General features: G+C 37.9%; 1 protein-coding gene across 1 annotated transcript in view; it reads left to right on the top strand.

Annotated features, from left to right (window-relative positions):
* The window catches only part of LOC309824181 (zinc finger protein 169-like), a gene marked incomplete at its 3' end in the record, with an annotated part of 48,060 nt that overhangs the window by 12,023 nt on the left and 9,746 nt on the right, over positions 1-26,291 (top strand). Inside the window, exons 2-4 of the mRNA XM_082656909.1 lie at positions 708-795; positions 18,002-18,128; positions 18,609-18,704. Of these exons, the coding sequence (XP_082513035.1) occupies positions 763-795; positions 18,002-18,128; positions 18,609-18,704 (256 nt within the window). The 5' untranslated portion in view covers positions 708-762. The remainder of the gene's footprint in view (positions 1-707; positions 796-18,001; positions 18,129-18,608; positions 18,705-26,291) is intronic.

Below are 26,291 nucleotides of genomic sequence, written 5' to 3'. Positions count from 1 at the left end.
GGCTGGGCCCGTGGGCCATGGCCACTGAGCCTGCGTGTCCGGAGCCTGTGCTCCGCAACGAGAGAGGCCACAACAGTGAGAGGCCTGCATACCGCAAAAAAAAAAAAAAAAAAAAAAAAATTTGTCATGAAATTGACTTGTTGAAGACCTAAGGTATTTTATGACCGCCCATTCTTAAATTTCAAGTCACATTTCAAATCTTAGGTATATATGTGAAGGGGAAGGTACAGCCAGGTTATGGCTTCTTCCGTGCTTCAAGTCTCCCTGTCCCCCAAATCTACATTCTGTCCTGAGCTGTAGTGGTCTTTCTGTTTTGAATTTCCTAGGCCTTGTCCTTTGGCCTCAGGGCTGATGTGGATGGGGAGCTTCTATTTTCACTATGATAGGTCACTTTATTTCTCAATGTGAATGCTTATCTGTGGGCACTATGAGGCCCTTTCCTCTTAATAGAGTCCACACAGTGACTTAATAGAGTCTCATCCAGCTGCTGGGGCTGTGGACTTCATTTCCCAGCTGGAGATTGGGACTAAACCTGTTGCTGGCCCAGCTCTGGGAGCCTTACTTACAGGACACTGGTTAAGAATGGATGGCTCTGATGCCCTCTGCAACCTGCCTTCCTTACCTCCTTCTTGCCTATGCTGAACTTGGAGGCTGGATAGAAGGGTACTTCTCCCAAGCACCCCCTCACTTCTCTTCTCTTTCCCCAGCTCTGCCTCTGCAACTTGACTCTTGTCTAGGAAGAGCACTCAGCAGACCAAGAATATGGCCCCAGGGCTCCTGACAACCAGGGATGAGGTAAGTCCTGAAATTTCTTCCTAGCTCTTGCAGGATGGACCCATTGCCTTTTCTTGTCTTGGAGCTGCCTTGTTGGTACCTAGCCCTGATCTTGGAGGTGTGGTTCATCTTACCTGGAGCCTTTTCTCAGACTCCTCTGCTCCATTCATGACCTATGCATTCATCAAGTAGTAAAGTGTTATCAATACAGTTAAAACACAATCATGCTTATGTGCCCAGTGACTCCCAAGGCCTAAAAAAGTGAAGGAAGGCTTTCAAGGAAGAAGCTACCTGAGCTGCCCCTGACAGATTTGGCAAGTTGAAGAGCTGAGGGAATGCATTCTTGTGGGAATGTGGCTGGAAGCCTAGCACGTCTCAGAGAGCAGGTGACCTGCAGACTGTCCCTCATCATATGGGAAGCTTGGAGCAGTCAGTGGCCTTTCGTCACATCATTTTTCTCTGTTTAGAGGTGAGGATGCTGATCTGCTGTCTGCTGGTGATTCGTGGGTAGATTTAGTTTGCTGACCCCATGCTTTATATTTTCCACACTTAAAAACTGGAAGATTACACCTAAGTCCTGAGTCCACACTCCTGGTGTGTATGACAAGTAGCTGGAGCCAAATGGCGTCTCCATGGTGTAGTCACACCCCCTTGTGCCCCTTAACCCCATGGCTGAGGTGCCTGATTCATTCATTACTTGCCTTGCCCCTGAAGGCTTTGCTTTCACCCCCTCTGAGCCTGGATGGAAGTAGTTCAGCCAGAATCCTGAAAGCCAGGCTGAGGAGTGTGGACTTGAGCCTGGAACAAGTTCGGTTTTGAAGGATTCTGAGAAGGAATTTGCCATAAATGGTAATCGAATGAATGTATGTCCTGAAGGGAAGATTTTCTAATCCCTGAGACTAGGCATATTGTGAACATGACGTAATCAAATGGAGTTAACATTTACTGACCACCTAAACAGATGCCAGGTGGGATGCTTATGATGATTATATCAATTACCAAAAATAGTGTCAGTTGGGCTAATTAAGTTTTGCTTTGCCTGTCCTAAAAATATGACAAGTGTAGAATTTTTTTGTAAGATCTGAACTTGATCTTAATACTGAGCTCATATAGTGGATATTTGTCTGTTACTGTATCAGTTAAAAATGATTGGTTTTGATGTTATCAGATATCGTTGAGGGTTGTATGTCCCTCAGTTGTCAAATCTTTTATACCTTTGAGAGAAAATGTTTTATGTAGTGCATGCAATTCAGAATGTTCCCGGGGTGGGGGTGGGGGGCTTTTCTTTTGTATGTTTCACTTTACCATTTCTGATGTTAATAGAGAAGCATTCTTGGCCAAAATGGAACATTACTTTTCCTGTCCCTATTCTGCCACTTCCTGTGGGATCCTTAGCACACCCTGAACCTTATCCTATCTATGACCAACATTTCTCAGTATACATTTTTTCTTTTATTCATTCATGAAAAATTGATTCCAGGGCATGAGCATCTGAGTAGGTTTGTTTTTTAAGATGAAGTTTCCGTACCTGCAAATGTAAGACACTTACAACATAGCTGTTTCATAAATGGACCCTATCTTAACTTACTTTGAAAGTACAAAAGAACAAAGGGGTTTGTTTGTTTTTATGTTTGTTATTTGAGGCATAGAAATTATATATTTTAGGGTTCTTTAAATTGCATTTTCAGGTACTTTGTTATGTGTCAGTTCTGAATTATATAGAATTTTCTGACCTATATATACATCATGACATTTAGGCATTTTTTCCTAAGGGCTTTTACCTGAGAGGAGAAATTGGAATATGCATTAGAGTTGTGACATAGAAGGGGGTTGTACCTAGAGGCTATTAACTAGTAGGAAATTAGCACTCTTTTATTTAATCTCAAAAAATTTTTTTGAATGTCTGCTGTGTGCAGGAGCCTTTGATGGTTTACAGTGTTACCTGTAGCACAGCCTCCATTCTTATAAGACTTCCAGCTTTTTTAGGGGTTTACCAATCACTGGAATTAAATATTTTGAAAAGTTTTCATTGACATATAATTCATTTCCAATAAAATTTGCCCTTTTAAAGAGTACAATTCAGTAGATTTTAATATATTCACAAAGTTGTGCAACATTCACCACTATCTAATTCCATAATGTTTTCAGACCCACCCCCACCCCAAAGAAACCCTGCCAGCATTAGGAGTCACTCCCCATTCTCCCCTCCCCCAGCTCTTTACAACCACTTATCTATTTTTATAGATTTGGTTGTTCTGGATGTTTCAAATAATTGGACTCATATAATATGTGGTCTTTTGTGTCTGTTTTCTTTCACTTAGCGTAATATTTTCAAGATTCATCCACATTGTAGCCCAAATCAGTAATATTTCATTCTGCTTTAAGGTTGAATAGTATTCCATTGTATGGCTATGAGACATTTTGTTTATTCATTTATCTATTGATAGACATTTCAATTATTCCTATCACTTGAATTTAATTAATATTTTTGGTCTGTGTGCATCTGATTTTAATGATAAAATTGTAGTGTATTAAAACTAGTGACTACCCCACTGTCATACCTTTAAAGTGAAGAAACCACAAACATTCATATTGAAATCAATGACTCTACAGGTTAAAATTATTCACAGATTTTCACTATTCCATCCCACTGTTTCTCAGTCATTGGAAATTTAACCTGTTCTCAATGTTTGAGAACCTATTTCTGTAGGAAATTTTGTTCATGAAATGAATTTTGGACTTACCACAAAATATGGCCAAGTGAAGAGACATGAGTGTTTTAAATCATATGAGCTACAACTCTATAGTAGAGTATCTGTGTTCTTTTGTCTGCTTTCAAAACCATCCACAAGATGCTCTAACACCTCTGCTCTCTGTTCTACCACTAGCTTACCTTTCCCTCCTGCCAGATGTTTTACCCTACCCATATCATAGGCTTTCTCCCTCTCCTGCTCATGGCATCTGTGTTCCCTTCCTCCCTACATGCCTCATCTTGATTCTTAGCCCTCTGCTTTTTCCTCAACTATTCTGAATCTTACTCATCTTTTAAATTTTAATTTTTTCTGATATATAGTTTACATACCATAATTCACCCTGTGGATGAAATTATCAGACAAGGACTTTAAAGTGTCTACATTAACTATGCCCAATGAGGAAAGGAAAACATAGCACTCACTATCAGCTATCAGATAAAATCAACTTCAAGACAGAGGGAAAGAAGACCATTTCGGAATGATAAAGGAGTCACTTCATCAGGAGGACATAAGAGTTATGTGTGTATATAACTGTTCAAAATAACAAAGCTTCAAAATAATTGTCAGAATTAAAGGGAGAAAAAGGCCCCCTTTTGAGTAATTGATAGAACAACTAGGTAAAAAATTAGTAAAGACATAGATGATCTGAAGAAAACTAGCAACTGTGTTATCCTGGTTGATAATTATAGAACACTGCACCCTACAACTGTAGAATACACATTCTTTTCAAGTACATTTGGTGTGCTCACCAAGACAGACTACATGAGGGGTCTATAAAGGAAGTCTTAATAAATTTAAAAAGATTTAAAGAATACAAAGTATATTCTATGACTCAAGAGAATTGTATTAGAAGTCAACAATAATATAAATTTAAAATATTGGAAATTAAACAACACACTGTTTACTAATCCTTACATCAAAGAAGAAATTGTAAGAGAAATTAGAACAGAGTGATGATGGAAATACAACATATCAAAGCTTGTGGGAGGCTAACCTGGGTAGTTCTCCCTTGCCAGCCCTCTAGCAGTGCCCTCCACCACTTCTGGGGCTAGGGTCTCTGTGCTAGCCCCACCTCTGACATCCAACTTGGAGACCCATGCAGTGTCCCCAGAGGGACTGAGAGGAAGACAGAGTATTGCTGATTGGGCCCCCATATTCTCTCTCTCACTTGACTTTCTGTTCCTTGTTGGGGAAGCTCATGGTCTGTGATTTGCTGATGAGGTTACAAGGATTAGCAGTTGGGAAGTGACTGGAATGAACACCCCAGAGCCATCACCTGCTTGCTTTCTTAGACTGGGATAGAGGCAGCTACATGTGGCCACAGTGCTAGCTCGCCAATTGGCTGATGAGCCACTCTGGACTTTATCTGAATTACTTTGGTATCAGGCACATTGCGCCCAAAAGCAAGATCTCCTTTGCCTAATCAGAAAGAACTTCAGGACAGAAACATCATAGGCTCTGCCTTCAGTGGACTAATGTTGAATAGGAGAAAATTCATGTATACAACCTAAATCAAAACAGGCAATTCTGCAATAAAGATGGAGATAAATCATCTTATTTTGTGAGAGAAGAAATCTCAGATAATGGTTCCTTCTTGGTACTGGGGATGGTCTTGAGGCATGGTCCTTGGGAGCCTGGTTTGGGGAAAGCTTGTAACATTGGCTCAGGTTAGATTCCTTCAAGACCCTCCCTGAGGAATTCTCTTGTATTTCTGGCAAGTGACCATGCCTCCCCAAATTCTGCAGGAACAAGAACCAAGGGATTTGATGAGTGTAGGAGCAACGTCAGTCTAAACTCAGACTTTCCTACACGGAGAGTGATACTTCAGGAAGAAGAACCCACAATTGTGTCATTTATGGCAGAGGCTTCAGATTCAATTATGAACTCGGGCAACATCAGAAAATTCATTTTGTTGAGAAACCCTATGTGTGTGATAATGGAAGTAAATGCTTCATTGAAAGCTCAAAACTTACTATCAGAGGATTCATACTGGAGAGAAACATTACAAGTATACTGAATATTTGAAAAGCTTCAGTCAAAATTCTAATCTTCAGCATTAGAGATTTCACACTGGAGAGAAACCCTATGGATGTAACAGTGTAGGAAAAGAAAGGATTTAAATCCATCTCAAATCTCTTTCAGCACCAGAGCATCCATTTGGGAGAGAAACTTAAAAATCTGTTAAGTGTGAGATAGACAGCCTTTAGTTAGAACTCATACCTTGTTCCACATAGGCAAACTTACAAACTCATAGGGAGAAGCCCTATGAGTGTAAGGTGTGTGGGAAATCCTTTATCTATAGCTTATATCTAACCCAACACCAAAGAATCTACTTCAGAGAGAAGCCCTACAGATGTGATAAATGTGGGAGGGGCTTCTGTTTGAACTCACAACTTGGCCAGCACCAAAGAAGTTACAGCATGGGAAAAAAGCCATACAAATGTAGTACTATAGGGAGTGCTTCAGCCAGAGCTTCTACCATCATTACCACCACAGAATCCCCACTGGTGAGAAACTCTATGGATGTGATAAGTGTGGGAAAGCCTTTTGTCAAATTGCAAATCTTATTCAGCATCAGGAAGTTTATACTGGAGAGAAACTCTCTGTATTACACTGCTAGGGCTGCCATAAAAGAGTATCACACACTAGGTGACCTAAACAACAGAAATTTTATTTTATCACAGTTCTGGGGGCTGGAAAATGTAAGATCCAGGTGCAGCCAATTCAGTTCCTGGTGAGGATTATTCCTGGCTTGTAGATGGCTGGCTTCTTGCTGTGTGTTCATATGGCAGAGACAGAGTTCTGGTATCTCTTCCTCTTATGAGGCACCATTCCTATTGGATCAGGGCCCCACCCTTATGACCTCACTTAGCCTCAATACTTCCTTAGAGGCCCCATCTCTAAATACAATCAAATTGGGGTTAAGGCTTCAACATAATTTTGTGGGACATCATTCACTCCATGGCATTCCACACCTGGCCCTTCAAAATTCATGTCCTTCTGACATGAACATACAGTATTTCATCTTAACAGCCCCCTAGATCTTAACTCATACCAGTATCAACTTTAAAGCCCAAAGTCTCATCTAAATATCTAAATCAGATACAGGTGAGACATGAGTAAAGGTACCATTTCCCTAAGGTAAAATTCCTCTCCAGTTGTGAACCTGTGAAACCAGGCAAGTTATGTACTTGCAAAATAAAATGATGGACAGGAGTAGGATACACATTCCCATTCTAAAAGGGAGAAATCAGAAGGAAGATAGGGTGAAGGATTCTAAATAAGTCCAAACCTAGCAAGGTAAATTGTATTAGATCCTAAGGCTGGAGAATAACCCTCTGGTTTGATGTTCTACTCTCCAGGCCCACTGGATTGGCAGTACCCCTTTGGCCCAGAGGGGTGACCCTGCCTCTGTGGCTTTCTGAGAGGGCCCTGCTGTAAGCAAGGAGTGGCAGCCTTGCCCTCTGGGCCTGTGGTGGGATTAGCAGCCCTGACAACTTACGACTAGCCTCTCTTTCCTTGAAGGATAATGCATATTCACACTCTTCCTGTTTCATCCCATTTTCTGTGCCTACTTTAGTGCCAGCTGCAGTGTTTTTGTGGGTATATGTCCATCTCTTCCTGGCTTCTGCTGAGATGGCTGATTAAATTCATGGTTCACACCCATACTAATTACCTTATCAAATTGTTCAGACATGCCCTCAGTGTTCTCCTCAGAACAAGTTTTCTCTCTCTTTTTTTACAATGTAGATAAGTTAAGAATTTTCCAGTCTTCAGTATGGGTTCATTTTTACTTAACAATTCCTTCTTCACTTCATCTCTCTTCTTTTACATTTTACCATAAGTAGTCAGGAGGAACCAAGCCACTCCTTAACACTGCTTTGAAATCTCGGTTAAATATCCAGTCTCATTACTCACAAGTTCAACCTTCCATAGAACACTAGAACACAGTTCACTCGAGTTCTTTGCCACTTTATAGCAAGGATCACCTTTCCTCCAGTTTCCAGTAACCTGTTCCTCATTTCCATCTGAGACATCACCAAATGTCCTTTAACATCTATATTTCTGCCGTCATTTTTTTCATGATTATTTATGTATTCTCTAAGAAGGTGGAACTTTTCTTTTCAGCTCTTCTCTTTCTGAGCCCTCATAAAAATCACCTTTAATGTCTGTATTTCTACCAACAGTCCCTTCACGTCAATCTCAGATTTTTCTAGCATGCACCACAAAATTCTTCCAATCTCTACCCATCATACAGTTTCAAAGCCATGTCCACAGTTTTAGGAATTTGTTACGGCAGCACCCCACTGTCAGTACCAAAATCTGTATTAGTCTGCTAGGGCTCCCATAACAAAATACCATCGACTGGTGACTTAAACAACAGAAATTTATTTCTCACAGTTTTCAAAGCTGGGAAGTTAAAATTAGGGTACTGGCTGATTTGGTTCCTGGTGAGGGCTCTCTTCCTGGCTTTCATACTGCTGCCTTCTTGCTGTGTGCTCACACAGCAGCATCAGAAAGAGAGTAAGCTCTGGTCTCGTCTTATAAAGTACCAACCCTATCAGGGCCCTACCTTTCTGACCTCATTTAAACTTATCCCTTGCATGCCATATCTCCACATATAGACACATTGAGAATAAGGGGTCAACATGAATTTTGAGAGGACACAGTTTAGTCCATTGCACCCCACAAATGTTATGAGTGTGGAAAAACCTTTAGTCAAAATTCACAAGCATCAGAGAGTACACAAGTAAAAATTCACAGGGGTGGAGAGAACCCTTAAATACAGTGAATGTGAAACTCTGGATTTGTTCAGTGTCAAGAAGACTGATAGAGGGAGAAAGGCCATAGATACAAGTGACATGTAGGAAGCTTCAATGTGCTAAGCCCATATGGAGCCTGACTCCACATCAGAGTGTTGACACCAGGAAGTGTAAGGAACATGAGGAAGATTCTGATGATATTCAGTGTATGTAAGATCATGAGAGCCCTGTGAATAATCTCTTTCCAATTTGTTGAAAGTATTGGTCTGGGCCATCTACTAGGATGTGGAAAGTGCCCTTGGAAACACATCTCCTCAAAAGTGACTTTAAAATTTTTTGTTGATGTGAAATTCACATAACATAAAGTTAGCCGTTTTTTTTTGTTTTGTTTTGTTTTTGTTTTTGTTTGCATTATGCAGGCCTCTCACTGTTGTGGCCTCTCCCGTTGCGGAGCAGAGGCTCCGGACGTGCAGGCTCAGCGGCCATGGCTCACGGGCCCCGCCGCTCCACGGCATGTGGGATCTTCCTGGACAGGGGCACGAACCCATGTCCCCTGCATCAGCGGGTGGACTCTCAACCACTGCACCACCAGGGAAGCCCAGTTAGCCGTTTTAATATGTACAATTCAGTGACATTTAGTACATTCACAGTGTTGTGCAACCATCACCTCTATCTAGTTCCAGCATTTTTATCATTAAGCAATCACTCCCTATTTGCTCCTCTTCCCAGATACTGACAACCACTAACCCTCTTGTGTCTCTGTGGTTTTAACTGTTGTGGATATTTCATATAAATGGAATCATACAATTAACAAAAAAACTTTGTGATATGAAAAATGACAGAGTAAGGGAAATCCATGATCGTACCTGCTCAAAAGCAACTAATGGGCTGCCAGAAACTGTCAGAATTAACTTTTGTAAAACTTTGGAATCTAGTCAAAACTGGAAGATTTGGTGAAGAAAGAAGCTCCTTAGTTTGTGGCAGGAGAGTACTGTGGCATTTTAAACTGCCTGCCTACCAACTATCCATGAGGAAGCCCCAGCACAAAGACTTTAAATCAACTATCTTAAATATGCATAAAGAGCTAAAGAAAACCATGGACATGGAACGAAAGGAACTAGGTCAACAAATATGTCAACAATGTTTGAACCAATAGAGATTATCAATAAAGAGAAATTATAGAAGGGAACCATATAGGAATCTTGGAGCTGCAAAGTACAATAACTGAAGGGAAAAATTCATTAAAGGGGTTCAACAGCATATTTAAACAGGTAAAATTAAATCTGTACACTTGGAAATATTTCAACTGAGGTTACCCATTGTGAGGAACAGAAAGAAAAGATTAGCTTGAAAAACCTGTGTGACACCATCAGGTTTACTTACATACACATAATGGGAATTGCAGAAGGAAAGGGGAGAGAGAAAATTTCAAGAAATAATATCCAGAAACTTCCCAAATTTGATAAAAGAACAAATCTATATATCCCTGACACTCAACAGACTCCAAGTAGGATAAACTCAAAAAGATCCACACCAAATTGTCAAAACCCAAAGACAGAATTTTGAAAGCAGCAAGTGAGAAGTTGTTTGTTACCTACAAGGGACCCTCAGATAGATTAACAGCCAATTTCTCACCAGAAACCATGGAGGCCACCAGTCAGAGACATAACACACTTTAAGTCTTAGAAGAAAAACTGTCAACTAAGAATTCTATATCTGGCAAATTATTCTTGAAGAATGAGGGAGAAATTAAGATGTTACCAGATAAAATCTGAGAGAGCTCATTAACAGTAGATCTGCTCTACAAAAACCCCAAAACCAAACCAAACCAAACCAAAACGTTCAAGCTGATTTGAAAAGGACACTAGATAGTAACTCTAAACCATAAGAAAGAAAAGTGAACACTAGTACAGAGGCTTGTATAAAAGCCAGTATTATTGTGCTTTTTGTTTGGTTTATAACTTCTGCTTTTTCTGTATGATTTCAGGCAAACACAAAAAATATACATCTATGTTAATGGGCATACACTGTATAAAGATGTAATCTTGGACAATTACAAAATAAGGGGAGAGGGATGGAAAAGTATAGGAGCAGAGTGTTTGTATACTATTGAAACTAAGTTAGTAGATTTTTACAAGCTTAACATGTTAACATGGTAACCACTAAGAAAATACTTAAAAATATACAGAAAATGAAAGAAATGATAAAAGTGAAAAAAATACAAGAAAAAAATCAATAAATATTTTAAAAGGCAGTAATGGAGGAACTGGGGGACAAAAGATATACACAGAAAACAAAAGGCTAAATGGCAAAAGTAGATCCTTCCTTTTCAGTAATCACATTAAATATAAATTGAATAAACTCCCCAATCAAAAGGCCTAGGTTAGCAGTTTGGATTAAAAAAAAAACCCAAGATCTATACATATACTGCCTACAAGAGACTCACTTTAGATAATATGGACATAAAGAGGTTGAAAGTAAAAGGATGGAAAAATACATTTCATACAAATAGTAATCAAAAGAGAGTTGGGATGGCTGTATCATGAGACAAAACAGATTTTAAATTAGGAAAAGATAATAAAAGAAGAAAGACATATTTATAAAAGATTCACTACAGAAATAATATATAGCAATTATAAATATAAACATAACCTAGCAATATAGTCCAAAAATATATGGAGTAAAAATGGACAGAATTGAGAGAAAAATAGGTCTGCAATAATGGTTGGTGACTTCAATACTCAGCTTTCTATACTGCATAGGGCAGCCAGACAGGAAATCAACAAGGAAATATAGAACTTGAACTACACTGTAAATCAGTTTCACCTAACATATGTACAGAACACACCACCCAACAACAGCAAAATATATATTCCACTCAAGCGCACATGGAATGTTCTCCAGGATAGACCATATGTTAGGCCACAGGTAAGTCTTCAGTTTGAAATGATTGAAATCTTACAAAGTAACTTTTCTGTTCACAATGGAATGAAACTAGAAATGAATAACAGAACTTTGGAAAATTCACAAATATGTGGAAACTAAGTAGGACACTCTTAAACAACTAATGTGTCAAGAAGAAAAATCACAAAGTAGAAAATACTTTAGGAGACATGGAAATGAAAACATGACATACCAAAACTTATGGAATATGGTGAAAACAGTGCTTAGAGGGAAATTTATAGCTGTAAATACATGTATTAAGGGAAAACTCAAATTAATAACCTAACTGTATAACCTATGTAACTAGAAAAAGAAGCACCAACTAAACTCAAGCTAGCAGAAGGCAGGAAATAATAAAAGAGCAAAGACAAAATAGAGAATAGAAAAATGATAGAGAAATCAACAAAACCTAAAGTTGGTTCCTTAAAAAGATTAACAAAATTGACAAACCTTTATCTAAATTGACTAACCAAAAAAGACTCAAGTTACTAAAATCAGAAATGAAATTGGAAACTTTATTATCAATTTTTTAAAAATATAGAGAATTATAAGGGAATACTATTAACAGCTGTATGCCAACAAATTTGCTACCCAAGGTGAAATGGACAAATTTTGAGACATGCACAGTTTATCTCAACTGACTCAGGAAAGAATAGAAATTATGGATAGATCTGTAACTAGTGAGGATATTGGAGCAGTCATTAAAAAAACCTCCCAACAGAGAAAAGCTCACAATGAGATGGCTTCACTCGTTAATTCTACTAAATATATAAAGAAGAGTTAACACAAATCTTTCTCAAACTATTCCAAAATACTGGAGAGGACACTTTCTGTCTCATTCTGTGACACATCGCTCTGACTACAGAGGTCTCAGACAAAGACACTACAAGAAAAGAAAACTACAGGCTAATATCCCTTATGAATATAGGGGCAAAAATCCTCACCAAAATGCTGTAACTCATGACCAAGTGAGATTTACAATGATGTTTCAAAATATTAAAATCCTATAATATACTTCATTCAGAGAATGAAGGATAAAAACTGCATGATCATTTCAATTGATGATGAAAAAGCACTTGACAAAATTCAGTACCCTTTCATGGTAAAAACATTCAGTAAACTAGGAATAGATGAAAACTTCTTCAACGTGATAAAGGCCTTATATGAAAAATCCACACTAATGTTGTTCTTTATGGTGAAAGACTGAAAGCTTTTCCCTGAAAAACAGTACAAGATAAGGATGTCAGCTTTTGCCACTTCTGTTCAACATAGTACTGGCAGTTCTAGCCAGAATAATTAGGCAGAAAAAGAAACAGCATCCACATTCAAACAGAAGTAAAATTATTTCTTTCCTCCAGACATTATCTCAAATCTATACAACCCTAGAATCCACAAAAAAAATTGTTAGAGCTAAAAATGAATTCAGCGAAGTTTCAGGACACAAAATCAACACACAAAAGTCAGTTGTATTTATGTACGTTTTCAAAGAACTATTCAAACAGCAAATATTTTTTAAAATCCCACTTACAATAGCATCAAAAATAATAAAATATTCAGTAATAAACCAAGCAGGCAAAAGCCTTGTTCACTGAAAAGTGCAAAACATTGCTGAAATTAAAGGAGACCTAAATAAATGGAAAGACTTCCCATGCTATGGATTGGAAGACAATATTGCTAAGATGACAGTAATATCCAAAGTGATCTATGGATTCAATACAGTCCCTATCAAAGTACCATTCATGTTTTACATAAATAGAAGAACCTATCCTAAAATTCATTTGGAATCTTATAGGACCCTGAATAGTCAAAACAATCTTGAAAAAGGAAAAGAAAGTTGGAGGACTCACTTTGCTTGATTTCAATACTTAGCTCCAAGCTACAAACAGCGGCAAAACAGTGTTATACTGCCATAAGTATATACATATAGATCATTGGAATAGAACTGAGAGCCCAGAAAAATATTCCTCTTACATATGATCAATTGATTTTTGACAAGGATGCCAAAACTATTCAATTGAAAAAGAACGGTCTATACAAGTGGTGCTTGGACAACTGGATATCCAGAACTAAAAGAACACACTTGAGAAAAATGAAAAATTAGAAAGCCTCTGCAAAGAAATAGAAGATGTAATGAATAAGCATATGGAAATTTCAGAACTGAGAAATATGTACCTGAAAGAAAAAGTTCAGAAGATGGGCTTAAGAGCAGATTGGAGTTAACAGAGAAATTATTGGACTATAAGATGGAATAATAGAAATTACCCAATCTGTGCAACAGGAAGAAAATATATGGGGAAAAAGACGAACAGAGTCTCAAGAATTGTGAGAGTATAACAAAATATCTAACATTTGTGTTACTGCAGTTCTGGAAGAAGAAGCAAAGAAGGGCAGGGTTGAAAAAGTATTAGAATAATTAATTGCTGAAAAGTTCCTAAATTTGGCAAGAGATGTAAACCTACAGATTCAAAAAGCTGAGTGTATCCCAAACATGATAAGCCCACTGAAATCCACACCAGGATACATTATAATGAAACTCCTGAACACTAAAAATGAAGAAAACATCTTGAAATCAGCTAAAAAAAATAACACATTTCTTACAGAGGAAGAAAACTATTAGAATGGTAGTGAATTTCTCATCAGAAATGAGAGGCTAGATGGAAAGTGGTGTGATGTTTTTCAGGCACTGAAGTAAAAGAATTGTAAACGCCAAATCCTGTATGAAATGAAAATATTTTTCACAAATGAAGAGGAATCATAAAAAAGAGATACATCATGCAGACATTAATCAAAGGAAAGCAAGAGTGGCTATATTAATATCAGGTAAGATAGACTTCAAAGAAAATTACCAGATACAGAGGGTGATAAATTGGTCAATTCATCAGCAAGATAGGATCCTTAATGTGTATGCATCAAATAACTGAGCTTCAAAAGATGTGAAGAGAAAACTGAAAGGAGAAATAGACAAATCAACAATTAGAGACTTCAACACCCTTCTCTCAATGTTATATAGAATAATTAGACCCCAAATCAGTAGGAGCTCAACAACGCCATCAACCAACAGAATCTAATCAACATTTACAGAACGTTCCACCTAACGATAGCAAAATGCATATTCTTACAGTCAGCCCTCCATATCCATGGGTTCCACATCTGCAGATTCAACCAACTGCAGATCAAAAATTAAAAAAAAAATTTTTTCCTGAAAGTTCCAAAAAGCAAAATTTGAATTTGCTGTGTGCCAGCAACTATTTACATAGCATTTACATTATATTTACAACTATTTACATGGCATTACATTGTATTAGGCATTATAAGTAATCTAGAGATGACTTAAAGTATACAGGAGGATGTATGAGGTTATATACAAATACCATGCCATTTAATATACAGGACTTGAGCATCTGTGGATTTTGGTATCTGAGGCGGGGTTCTGGAACCAGTCCTCTGTGGATACTGAGGGATGACTGTATGAAGATAGATGTATTCTGGGCCACAAAACAACACGTGAAACAAAAAAATTTGTTTACCTTAGTGAATTAAAAAAATTTAAATCATGCAAAGTATGTTGTCTGACCACAATGGAATCAAACTTGACATCAATAAGAGAAAGTTAACAGAAAAATCTCTAAGCACTTAGAAAATAACACACTGCTAAATAATCTGGGCATCAAAAATGACATCTCAAGGGAAATAAAAAAACCTGCATGAAAGTGAATGAAAAGGAAACTATGAGATATCAAAGTATGTGGGATGCAGTTAAAGCAGTCTTGAGAGAAAAACCTGTAGCACTAAATGTATATGTTAGAAAACAGGAAGTCTCAAGTCAATAATCCAGGCTTCTGCCTCAAGAACCTAGAAAAATAAGAGCAAAGTAAACTCAGAAGAACAAAATGGAAGGAAATAATAGTGATAAAGGCAAAAATCAATGAAATTGAAAATAAAAAGAATAGAGAAAATCAGTGAAATAGCTGATTCTTTGAAAACAATAAAATTGACTAAACTTTAGCAAGACTAAGAAAAAAAGGGTAGACACAAATTACCAGTATCAGGAATGAAACAAGGGGTATTACTACATACTCTGTAGCCATCAACAGAATATCCACCCATAAATTTGACAACTTAGATGAAACAGGACTGGTTTCCTTGAAAAACAAACTGTTGTACTTTAACTTGACCAATATGGAGTAGATAATTTGAACAGGGCTATAACTATTAGGAAAATCCAATTTATAATTTAAAAACTCCACAAAAGAAATTTATAGGCCCAGGTGATTTTACTGTGGAATTCTGCCAAATTTTTACAGGAGACTTAAACACCAATGCTACATGATTTTTGTTTCGGAAAATAGGAGGGAACACTTTCTAATTCACTTTATGGATATTACGCTGGTAATAAAACCAGACAAGGATAATAGGAAAAATGAAAACTACAGTTCAACCTCTCTCATGAATATAGACATGAAAATCCTTAAATTATTAGCAGATTGAATTCAACAATATATAAAAATAACTGTACACCATTATCAAGTGTGATTTATTCCAGGGACACAAGACTGGTTTCATATTTGAAACTCAATCAGTGTAATCCCCCATATTAACAGGCTAAAGAAGAAAGACCACATGATTATATTAATATCAGTTTATTCAGTACAAGTATTTGGCAGAATTCAATAACCATTTGTGGAGGAAAAAAACACCTTAGAACAATAGAAACAGGGGAACTCCTCTACTTGATTAGGGACATCTACAAAAACATCTATAAGTAGCATAATTCTTTTTTTTTAAAATATAAAATATACATAACAAAATTTTCACCATTTTAAAATGTCCAGTTCATTGGCATTAAGTTCATTCACACCATTGTGCAGTCATCACTTTTCTTCATTTCCAAAACTTTTTCATCTTCCTAGACTGAAACTCTATCCATTATATAATAACTCCCCATTCTCCACTCCCCCCCCAGCTCCTGGTAACCTTTATTTTACTTTGTCTCTATGAATTTGCCTATTCCAGGTACCTGCTATAAGTGGAATCAAACAATATTTGTCCTTTGTGACTGGCTTATTTCACTTAGCATAATGTTTTCAAGGCTAATCTCTGATGTAGCATGTATCAGAATTTCCTTCCTTTTTAAGGCTGAATAATGTACAGTTTTTTGTATATATGTACTACATTTTCTTATCTATTTATCTGTTGATGGACATTTGGGTTGTTGCCACCTTTGAGCTATTGTGCATAATGCCGTTATGGGCATTGGTGTATGAGTATCTGAGTCCTTGCTTTTGATTCTTTGGGGTATATATACTGAGGATTAAAATTGCTGGATCATATGGTAAATTGTATGTTTAACTTTTTTTTTTTGTATGTTTAACTTTTTGAGGAGCTGCTGAACTCTTTTCCACAGAAACCATACCATTTTACTTTTTCCACAACAGTGCACAAAGGTTCCAGTTTCTTCACTGCCTCCCAAAACCTGTTTTTTTCTGTTTCTTTGGTAATAGCTATCCTAATGGGTGTGATGTGGTATCTTTGTGGAACAGTATTCTTAATGCTTTGAGACATTATGTTTTCCTCCCCATATGAAGAACAAGGAAAGGATGTCTGCTCCCACCACTCTTTTTTTTTTTTCTGCGGTACACGGGCCTCTCACTGTTGTGGCCTCTCCCGTTGAGGAGCACAGGCTCCGGACGCGCAGGCTCAGCGGCCATGGCTCACGGGCCCAGCCACTCCGCGGCATGTGGGATCTTCCCGGACCGGGGCACGAACCCGTGTCCCCTGCATCGGCAGGCAGACTCTCAACCACTGCGCCACCAGGGAAGCCCCCACCACTCTTATTCACTTTTGTGCTAGAAATTCTATAGTAAGGCAAGACAGGAAATAAAATACATATAAAATACATATAGATTATAAGGAAAGAAATAAATCTGTCCCTATATGCAAATACCATGATTGTCTATATAGGAAATCTTAAGGAATCTAGGAGAAGAAAAACTCCTAGAGTTAATAAGTGAGTTCAGCCATGTTGCAGGATTCAAGATAAGCATACAATTTATTTCTATATCATAGCAATGAACAAAATCTATATCATTTTTAACTGAACTAAAAATATAATACCATTAAAATCACTAAAAAAAAGAAAAATGAAGGAATTTTTAGGGATCAGTTTTTAAACAAAACCTACTTAGGATTTGTATGCTGAAAACCACAACATGCTGATGAAAAACATCAAAGAACATCTCAGTAAATGGAGAGACATCTCATGTTCATAGATTTGAAGAGTCAACATGGTAAAGATGTCATTTCTTCCTAAATTGATATACAGGTTTAATGCAAATCTTGTCAAAATTCCAGCAGGGTTTTTTGGTAGATATAGATGAGATTATTCTAAAATTTATATGGAAAGGCACATGCCTTAGAATAGGTAAGATATCTTTAAAATGAAGAATAAAGGGGGAGGAAACACTCTACCTGATTTCAAGACCTACAGGATATCTACAGTAATCAAAACTGATTTTCACAGCATCATAGACATAAAGATCAACAGAATAGAGAACCCCTGAATAGAGCCACCAGCAATGTGGGAGAAGGATTAGTAGTCTTGAACACATGGCAAAAGGGTTCAGGTTGAAAGCAGGATCTATCTATCTATCTCACCCGCGTGCCCCACGCTAGCCTTACTGCTGCCATGGCTCTGGTTAGTGGCTTAGGTTAAGTTGACTAGTGGGCATGGGTGGCTTCTGGGTGAGCAGGGATGTGTTTGTGTTACAGGCATTAATGGCCTTCAAGGATGTGGCTGTGGCCTTCACCCAGAAGGAGTGGAAGCTACTGAGTCCTGCTCAGAGGACCCTGTATCGGGATGTAATGCTGGAGAACTACAGCCATATGGTGTCGCTGGGTAAGGTTGGCCTGTCTCATGTCTCAGACTGCCTGTGGGCATCTTAAGATTTTGTGGAGCAGCCACCATTCTTTGGGCTTAGAAAGAAACATATTTTCCCTACACCCAGAGAGTATCTGGATTCTATAGAGTTGGAAATAGTGAAGTTTTGTGTGTGTGTGTTGCTGGGGGGTTATGATGTTGCATTTCCAGGCCTCTTCCAAGGCTGGGCCCTCCTCCAAAGTGATCTTGCTTCAAATGGGTAAATATTTGTATTTACTCAAGCACAGGGGAGAATCATATACTGCCTTTAGATCCAGGATTCCTCCCTCCCCTTAGTCATCTTTTCTCAGCATTCAGAGAAACTTTGTCCCCCTCCACCCGCCCTGGCATGCTTCCCTACCCTCTTAGTCATTGCATTCCCCAGCTGAGTCCAAGTTCTGTGATAGCCTCTTAAGTCACTAACCCAAGATCACCTTGTTTTTTTTCCCCTGTGAGTAGGAATTGCCTTTCCTAAACCAAAACTCATCATACAACTGGAGCAAGGGGACGAGCCCTGGAGAGAGGAGAGTGAAAGTCTTCTGGACCTTTGTCCAGGTAAGTAGGAAACACCAGGCATACAAGGAGACAAGGCAGTGAGGCGCTTAGCAGGTGAGGAAAGAGGAGCATCTGTGAGCTTCTGGGGAGAAAGCTCTTCTGCAGGCCTCCCTTCTATGCTATCCCACTCAGCCCAGAGAGGGCTTCCCTGGCAACCCCCTCTTTCCTCCCCCATAGAGCCACACTCCGCTCATTTGGTGTCCCTTGTCCAGCACTTCTAGGATCTCTCCATTCTTGAACTTTTGTTGGTTGGCCTGACCTTTAACATAGCACTTATCCTCTGAGACTAAGTCATCTACCCTGCTAGATTTCTGTCCAGTAACCTGGTAACGTTTTTGTGCATTGGTTCTACCCCATTACTTTGTTTCTTCAGTGATGGGTTATTTAAGATTACAACAGGGTATGAAGAATTATACGAGTGCCAATCTGCCTTCCCTGCAGCCTAAGAAATAGACCATTATAAGACCAGGTGACACCCCCTGGTTATGTCCCACTCCTCCTGCCCCTGAGAATCCGACTTCTGCATTAGCATGCCCATGATTGCCTTTAGCCTTTTAACCATTCAGCAGGTCTTTCAACCATATAGAGAGTTGTTTTGCATGTCTGTAAACTTCTCTGCACGTAGTATCATATTGTATACCTCCTTCTGGAACATGCCTTTTTTCACCAGTTTTATGTGAGATTCATATTAAAATGTGTAGGTTTAGTTTATACTTTTAAAAATGGTTATATATGATTCTATTATATGAATATTTTAATGCAAATGAATTATCTTGTCCCTTCTTTTGGACATTTGAGTTACCTCCAGTTTTTGGCTATGAAATAACGTTGCTGTATATTCTTGCTACCTCCTTGGAAACACATGCGAGAGTTTCTCTCAAGATGCATACCTAGGAGCACAGTGGCTGGTTCATGGGCATGGGTAGCCTCAACTTGATTAGATTGCCACATTGTGTTCTGAAGCTGTTCAACACCATTTTATACTCCCAGCAGCAGTGATGAGTTCTTGTTCCACATCCTCACATTTTTCACCCATCTGTTAGGTTTGTGGTGAAATCTCATATGGGTTTTGCTTTCCAGTGAGCAAGAGCATCTCTTCCTGTGTTGATTGGCCATCGGTGTTTCCTTTTCTGTGATTTGACTGTTCAGGGTATTTCCCTACTTTTGATTTGGGCCATTTCTGTCATTGACTTGTAGAAATTCCATACACATTCTGGGAACATTTAGGTCTTTAATCCAAGTGGAATTAGTTTTATGTGAATGTTGGGAGGTAAGGATAAATTTCTGCCCTTTTTTTTCATTCTTTTATTTTCAACATTCCTGGCATTTTATTTTTGTTCTGTTATTTATTTATTTATTTGCTTCTAAGTACAACCATATATCTGTACTTGTACTTTACAGCAAACTCAGTGCTTTTTTCTTTTTTAAAAAAGAACTATTATATAAACTATAATTATAATAGAAAAACGTTATTATGGTATAATAGTTAAGGGATAATTATAAGGTATATTATCAAAGTGTAATAAACTACATATATTTAAAGTGTATAATTTGGTAAGTTTTGACATCTACACAGCCATGAAACCATTGTCATGATCGATATCCTGAGCATACCTTTCACCCCAAAGTTTCCTTGTGCCTCACTGTAATCTCTATCTCCTGCCTCTCCCAGTCCTCCCCTTCCTCCCATACCCAGGCAACCACTGATCTGCTTTCCGTCATAGATTTGTTTGCATTTTTAGAATTCATATAAATTGAATCATGTAGAATACATACTGGATTCTTTCACTTAACATAATTATTTTGAATTTTATCCATAATGTTGCATGTATCAATAGTTCATTTCTTTTTATTGCTGAGTAGTAATATAGATATCACAATTATTTAGCCACTCACCTGTTAAAAGAAATTTGAGTAGTCTCCAGTTTTGATGAATACAAATAAAGCCTGTATGAACACTCATGAAAAGTCTTTGTGTGAACATACGCTTTTATTTCTTTTGGATAAATACCTGGGACTGGAGTGGCTGGGGTTGGATGATACAGGGTATATTTAACTTTATGAAACTCACAAAGTGGCTGCACTATTTCACATTTCCACCAGCAGTATATGAGAATTCTGGATGCTCCACATATTTGTCAACGCTTAGGTATTATGATTTCAATTTTAAGCATTTTCATAGCCATGTAGTGGCATCTTATGTGGTTTTACTTGACATTTTTCTAATGACTAGTGATGTTGAGAACCTTTTCAAGTGCTTATTTGCTATCTGTGTATCTTCTTTGGTGAAATGTCTTCTCAAATCTTTGGCCCATTTGAAAAGTTGGTTTCTTATGTTTTTATTATTGAATTTTGCAAGTTTTTCATATATTCTGTATAGAACTCCAGTATCAGATATTTGATTTACAAGTATTTTCTCTGTGGCTTGCTTTTTATTCTCTTAATAGTGTCTTTCAATGAGAATTTCTTAATTTTGGTGAAGTCCAAAGTTTCAATTTTTTCTTTCATGAATTTCACTTTTGGTGACATATTTAAGAAATCTTTCCCAAAATGAAGGCCAAAAAGAGTTTCATATATTTTTTCTTCTAAAAGTTTTATAATTTTTACTTTACATTTAGGTCTATATCTTGAATAAATTTTTATACTTGGTACCAGGTCTGGATTTAAGTACAATTTTTCTTTCTTTCTTTTCTTTTGTATACAAATATCCAATTTTCCAGCACCATTTATTGAAAAGACAACCCTTTCTTTACTGAATTTCCTGTGAACCTTTGTGGTAAATCAGTTGTGTATGGGTCTATGTCCAGACTCTTTTTCACTCCTTTCTTTATCTATCTTGATGTCAATACCACATAGTCTTTTTAATTAATTAATTAATTAGTTTTAATTAATTTTATTTTATTAGGTTTTTTTTGGCCATATTGGGTCTTCATTGCTGTGTGTGGGCTTTCTCTAGTTGCGGTGCGCAGGCTTTCTCTAGTTGCAGCGAGTGGGGGCTACTCTTCATTGTGGTGTGCAGGCTTCTCATTACGGTGGCTTCTCTTGTTGCAGAGCATGGGCTCTAGGGCACGCGGGCTTCAGTAGTTGTGGCTCACGGGCTCTAGAGCACAGGCTCAGTAGTTGTGGTGCACGGGCTTAGTGGCTTCACAGCATGTGGGATCTTCCTGGACCAGGGCTCACACCCATCTTCCCTGCATTGGCAGGCAGATTTTTAACCACTGTGCCACCAGGGAAGTCCCAATACTATGTAGTCTTGATTACTGAAGCTTTATAGTAAGTCTGGAACTTAGTATAAATCCTTTAACATTTTTTCTTTTTTCAAGTTGTGCTAGATTCTTTGCATTTCCACATGAATTTTAGACTCAGCTTGGCAATTTTCACAAAAAAAAGGCCTGCTGGGATTTTAATTGGGACTGAGTTGAATGTACATCAATTTGAGGAGAATTTACATGTAAATAATACTCTGTCATCCAGTATATGAACACAGTCGATCTCTATTTTTATGGGACTTCTTAATTTTTGTCAGCATTGTTTTGTAGTTTTTCATACACAGGTCTTATGCATCTTGTCAGATTTATCCCTCTGTGTTTCATATTTTTGGTGCTATTTAAGGTACTTTAAAATTTCAGTTTTCAATTGTTTGTTGATAGTATATAGAAATACAATTAATTTATGTATAATGATCTTGTATCTGGTAAATTTTCAAAACTTACTTCTCAGTCCTAGCAGGTTTTGTAGATTGTATAGGATTTTCTAAATAGATGATTAAGTTATTTGTAAGTAAGTATAGTTTACTTCTTTCCATTCTTTATGTCTTTAATTTCTTTTTCTTGCCTCATTGCATGGTGAGAAAATCAGTGCAATGATGAATTTAAATGGTGAGAGTAGACATCCTTTCCTTCTTCCTGATCTTATGGGGAATACTGTCCTCCAAGTGGAAGTTTTATAGCTGCCCTTCAGCAGCTTGACAAACTTCCCTTCTATTCCTTGTTTGATGAGTTTTTATTGGGAATGAATGCTGGATTTTGTCCACTTTTTTTTGGCATCTTTAGAGATGATCATGTGTGTTTTTCTTTTTTAGTCTTTTAATTTGGTAAATTACAGGGGTTTTTTTCCTTCTTAAACCAGCCTTGTATTTCTGTAATGCAATGCACTGACCTTATTCAGATTTTACCAGTTTGACCTTCACTTTTGTGTATGTGTATGTTTATTTAGTTCTATGAAATTTTATACATGTACATTCATGTAACTACCACTATATTCAAAGATACAGGACAGTTCCATCACGAGGATCCATTCTGCTACCCTTTTATAGTCACAGCCAACTCCCTCACTCCTCCCCTTCTCTTCTTCTGGCAACCACTAATCTGTTCTTTGTCTCTATAACTTTGTCACTTCAAGAATGTTATATGGAAGAAGTCATATCATATGTTACCTTTGGGGATTGCTTTTTTTCACTCAGCATAATTTTCTTTTGAGATCCATCCAAATTGTTGCATGTATCAGTATTCCATTCCTTTTATTGCTGAGTAGTAGTCCAATGTATGAAGGTACCACAGTTTGTTAAACCATTCATCCATTGAAGGACATCTGGGTTCTGTATAGTTTTTGGCTATTATGAATAGAGCTGCTATGGACATTTGTGTATAGGTTTTTGTGTGAACGTAAGGTTTTCATTTCTGGCATAAATGCCCAAAAGTGCAAGTTTCTGGCTTGTATAAATATATCAATATGTTTAGTTTTGTAATAAAGTGCCATACTCATTTCCAGAATGGCTAAACCATTTTACATTCCCACCAGCAGTGTTTGAGTGATCCAGTTTGTCTGCATTCTTGCCAGGATTTGGTGTTAGCACTATTTTAAAAAAAAAACATTTATTTATTTATTTGGTTGCACCGGGTCTTAATTGCAGCAGGTGGGCTCCTTAGTTGTGGCTCACGGGCTCCTTAGTTGCAGCATGCGAACTCTTAATTGTGGCATGCATGTGGGATCTGGTTCCCTGAGCAGGGGTCGAACCCGGGCCCCTTGCATTGGGAGTGCGGAGCCTTAACCACTGTGCCACCAGGGAAGTCCCAGCACTATTTTTTATTTTAGCCATTCTAATAGATTTCTAGCAGTATCTCCTTAGTTGGTAAGAGTAAGTAGTTTAGTGCAAGCAGTTCCTCTCTGGAGAGAGCTGAGTAGCTGAGCATATCTGAGTTAAGTGCACTGTATCAAGGCTTTACTCTTCTTAGAAAGAGACTTGTGTTCTCCCATGGGTAGGTAAAAAGCATGAGTCCCTGTTTATGGGTGGCTATTGCTGTCATTTTGTGAGGTCTTCATGGCATGTCCTTAGCATCTACTCATTCTGCTCAGACGATCTTTATCCCCAGGTGGCTGGCAGATATAAGTGTGTCTTAAGATCTGATCTGAACAGCAAATCGTTCTGGCAAAGACAATCTAACAAGTGCTGAGAGGAAAGGCAGAGTCTACTCCTGGGTTAGCTCATGTGAGTGGTTGGCAGGAAGGGACCCATGGACTCAGTTCCAGGGTGTCCACTTGAGCATCTCCAGACACTGCAGTTTTAAAAGGGCCAACTTCTGGCAGCTCATCTCAGCTTAGTGGGCCCCATGAAAGGTGGTTGGCCCCAGGAGTAATGGGTAGCATGCATATGATTACCTAGAGTTGTTTATTTGTTTAAGGTGGAAATAACTTAAAAGGAAATGTGAATTTTTTTTTTTTTTACATCTTCATTGGAGTATAATTGCTTTACAATGGTGTGTTAGTTTCGGCTGTATAACAAAGTGAATCAGTTATACATATACATATGTTCCCATATCTCTCCCTCTTGTGTCTCCCTCCCTCCCGCCCTCCCTATCCCACCCCTCTAGGTGGTCACAAAGCACCGAGCTGATCTCCCTGTGCTATGCGGCTGCTTCCCACTAGCTGTTTTACATTTGGTAGTGTATATAAGTCCATGCCACTCTCTCACTTTGTCACAGCTTACCCTTCCCCCTCCCCATATCCTCAAGTCCATTCTCTAGTAGATCTGTGTCTTTATTCCTGTCTTACCCCTAGGTTCTTCATGACATTTATTTTTTTCTTAGATTCTGTATATATGTGTTAGCATACGGTATTTGTCTTTCTCTTTCTGACTTACTTCACTCTGTATGACAGACTCTAGGTCCATCCACCTCACTACAAATAACTCAATTTTGTTTCTTTTTATGGCTGAGTAATATTCCATTGTATATATGTGCCACATCTTCTTTATCCATTCATCCGATGATGGACACTTAGGTTGTTTCCATCTCCTGGCTATTGTAAATAGAGCTGCAATGAACATTCGGGTACATGACTCTTTTTGAATTATGGTTTCCTCAGGGTATATGCCCAGTAGTGGGATTGCTGGGTCCTATGGTAGTTCTATTTGTAGTTTTTTATGGAACCTCCATACTGTTCTCCATAGTGGCTGTACCAATTCACATTCCCACCAGCAGTGCAAGAGTGTTCCCTTTCTTCCACACCCTCTCCAGCATTATTGTTTCTAGATTTTTTGATGATGGCCATTCTGACTGGTGTGAGATGATATCTCATTGTACTTTTGATTTGCATTACTCTAATGATTAATGATGTTGAGCATTCTTTCATGTGTTTGTTCAAACTCTGTATATCTTCTTTGGAGAAATGTCTATTTAGGTCTTTTGCCCATTCTTGGATTGCGTTGTTTGTTTTTTTGTTATTGAGCTGCATGAGCTGCTTGTAAATTTTGGAGATTAATCCTTTGTCAGTTGCTTCATTTGCCAACATTTTCTCCCATTCTGAGATTTGTCTTTTGGTCTTGTTTATGCTTTCCTTTACTGTGCAAAAGCTTTTAAGTTTCAATAGGTCCCATTTGGTTATTGTTCTTTTTATTTCCATTTCTCTAGGAGGTGGGTCACAAAGGATCTTGCTGTCATTTATGTCATAGAGTGTTGTGCCTATGTTTTCCTTTAAGACTTTGATAGTTTCTGGCCTTACATTTAGGTCTTTAATCCATTTTGAGCTTATTTTTGTGTATGGTGTTAGAGAGTGTTCTAATCTCATACTTTTACATGTACCTGTCCACTTTACCCAGCACCACTTATTGAATAGGCTGTTCTTTCTCCACTGTACATTCCTGCATCCTTTGTCAAACATAAGTGACCATATGTGCGTGGGTTTAACTCTGGGCTTTCTATCCTGTTCCATTGATCTATATTTCTGTTTTTGTGCCAGTACCATACTGTCTTGATTACGGTAGCTTTGTAGTATAGTCTGAAGTCCGGGAGCCTGATTCCTCCAGCTCCGTTTTTTGTTCTCAAGCTTGCTTTGCCTATTCGGAATCTTTTGTGTCTCCGTTACAAATTGTGAAACTTTTGTTCTAATTCTGTGAAAAATGCCAGTGGTAGTTTGATAGGGATTGCATTGAATCTGTAGATTGCTTTGGGTAGTAGAGTCATTTTCACAATGTTGATTCTACCAATCCAAGAACATGGTATATCTCTCCATCTATTTGTATCATCTTTAATTTCTTTCATCAGTGTCTTATAATTTTCTTCATACATGTCTTTTGTCTCCTTAGGTAGG

The sequence above is a fragment of the Grampus griseus genome (genome assembly GCF_964374135.1).
Source record: "Grampus griseus genome assembly, chromosome: 6".
NCBI lineage: Eukaryota > Metazoa > Chordata > Mammalia > Artiodactyla > Delphinidae > Grampus > Grampus griseus.
This window is presented reverse-complemented; position numbering and strand designations above follow the sequence as displayed.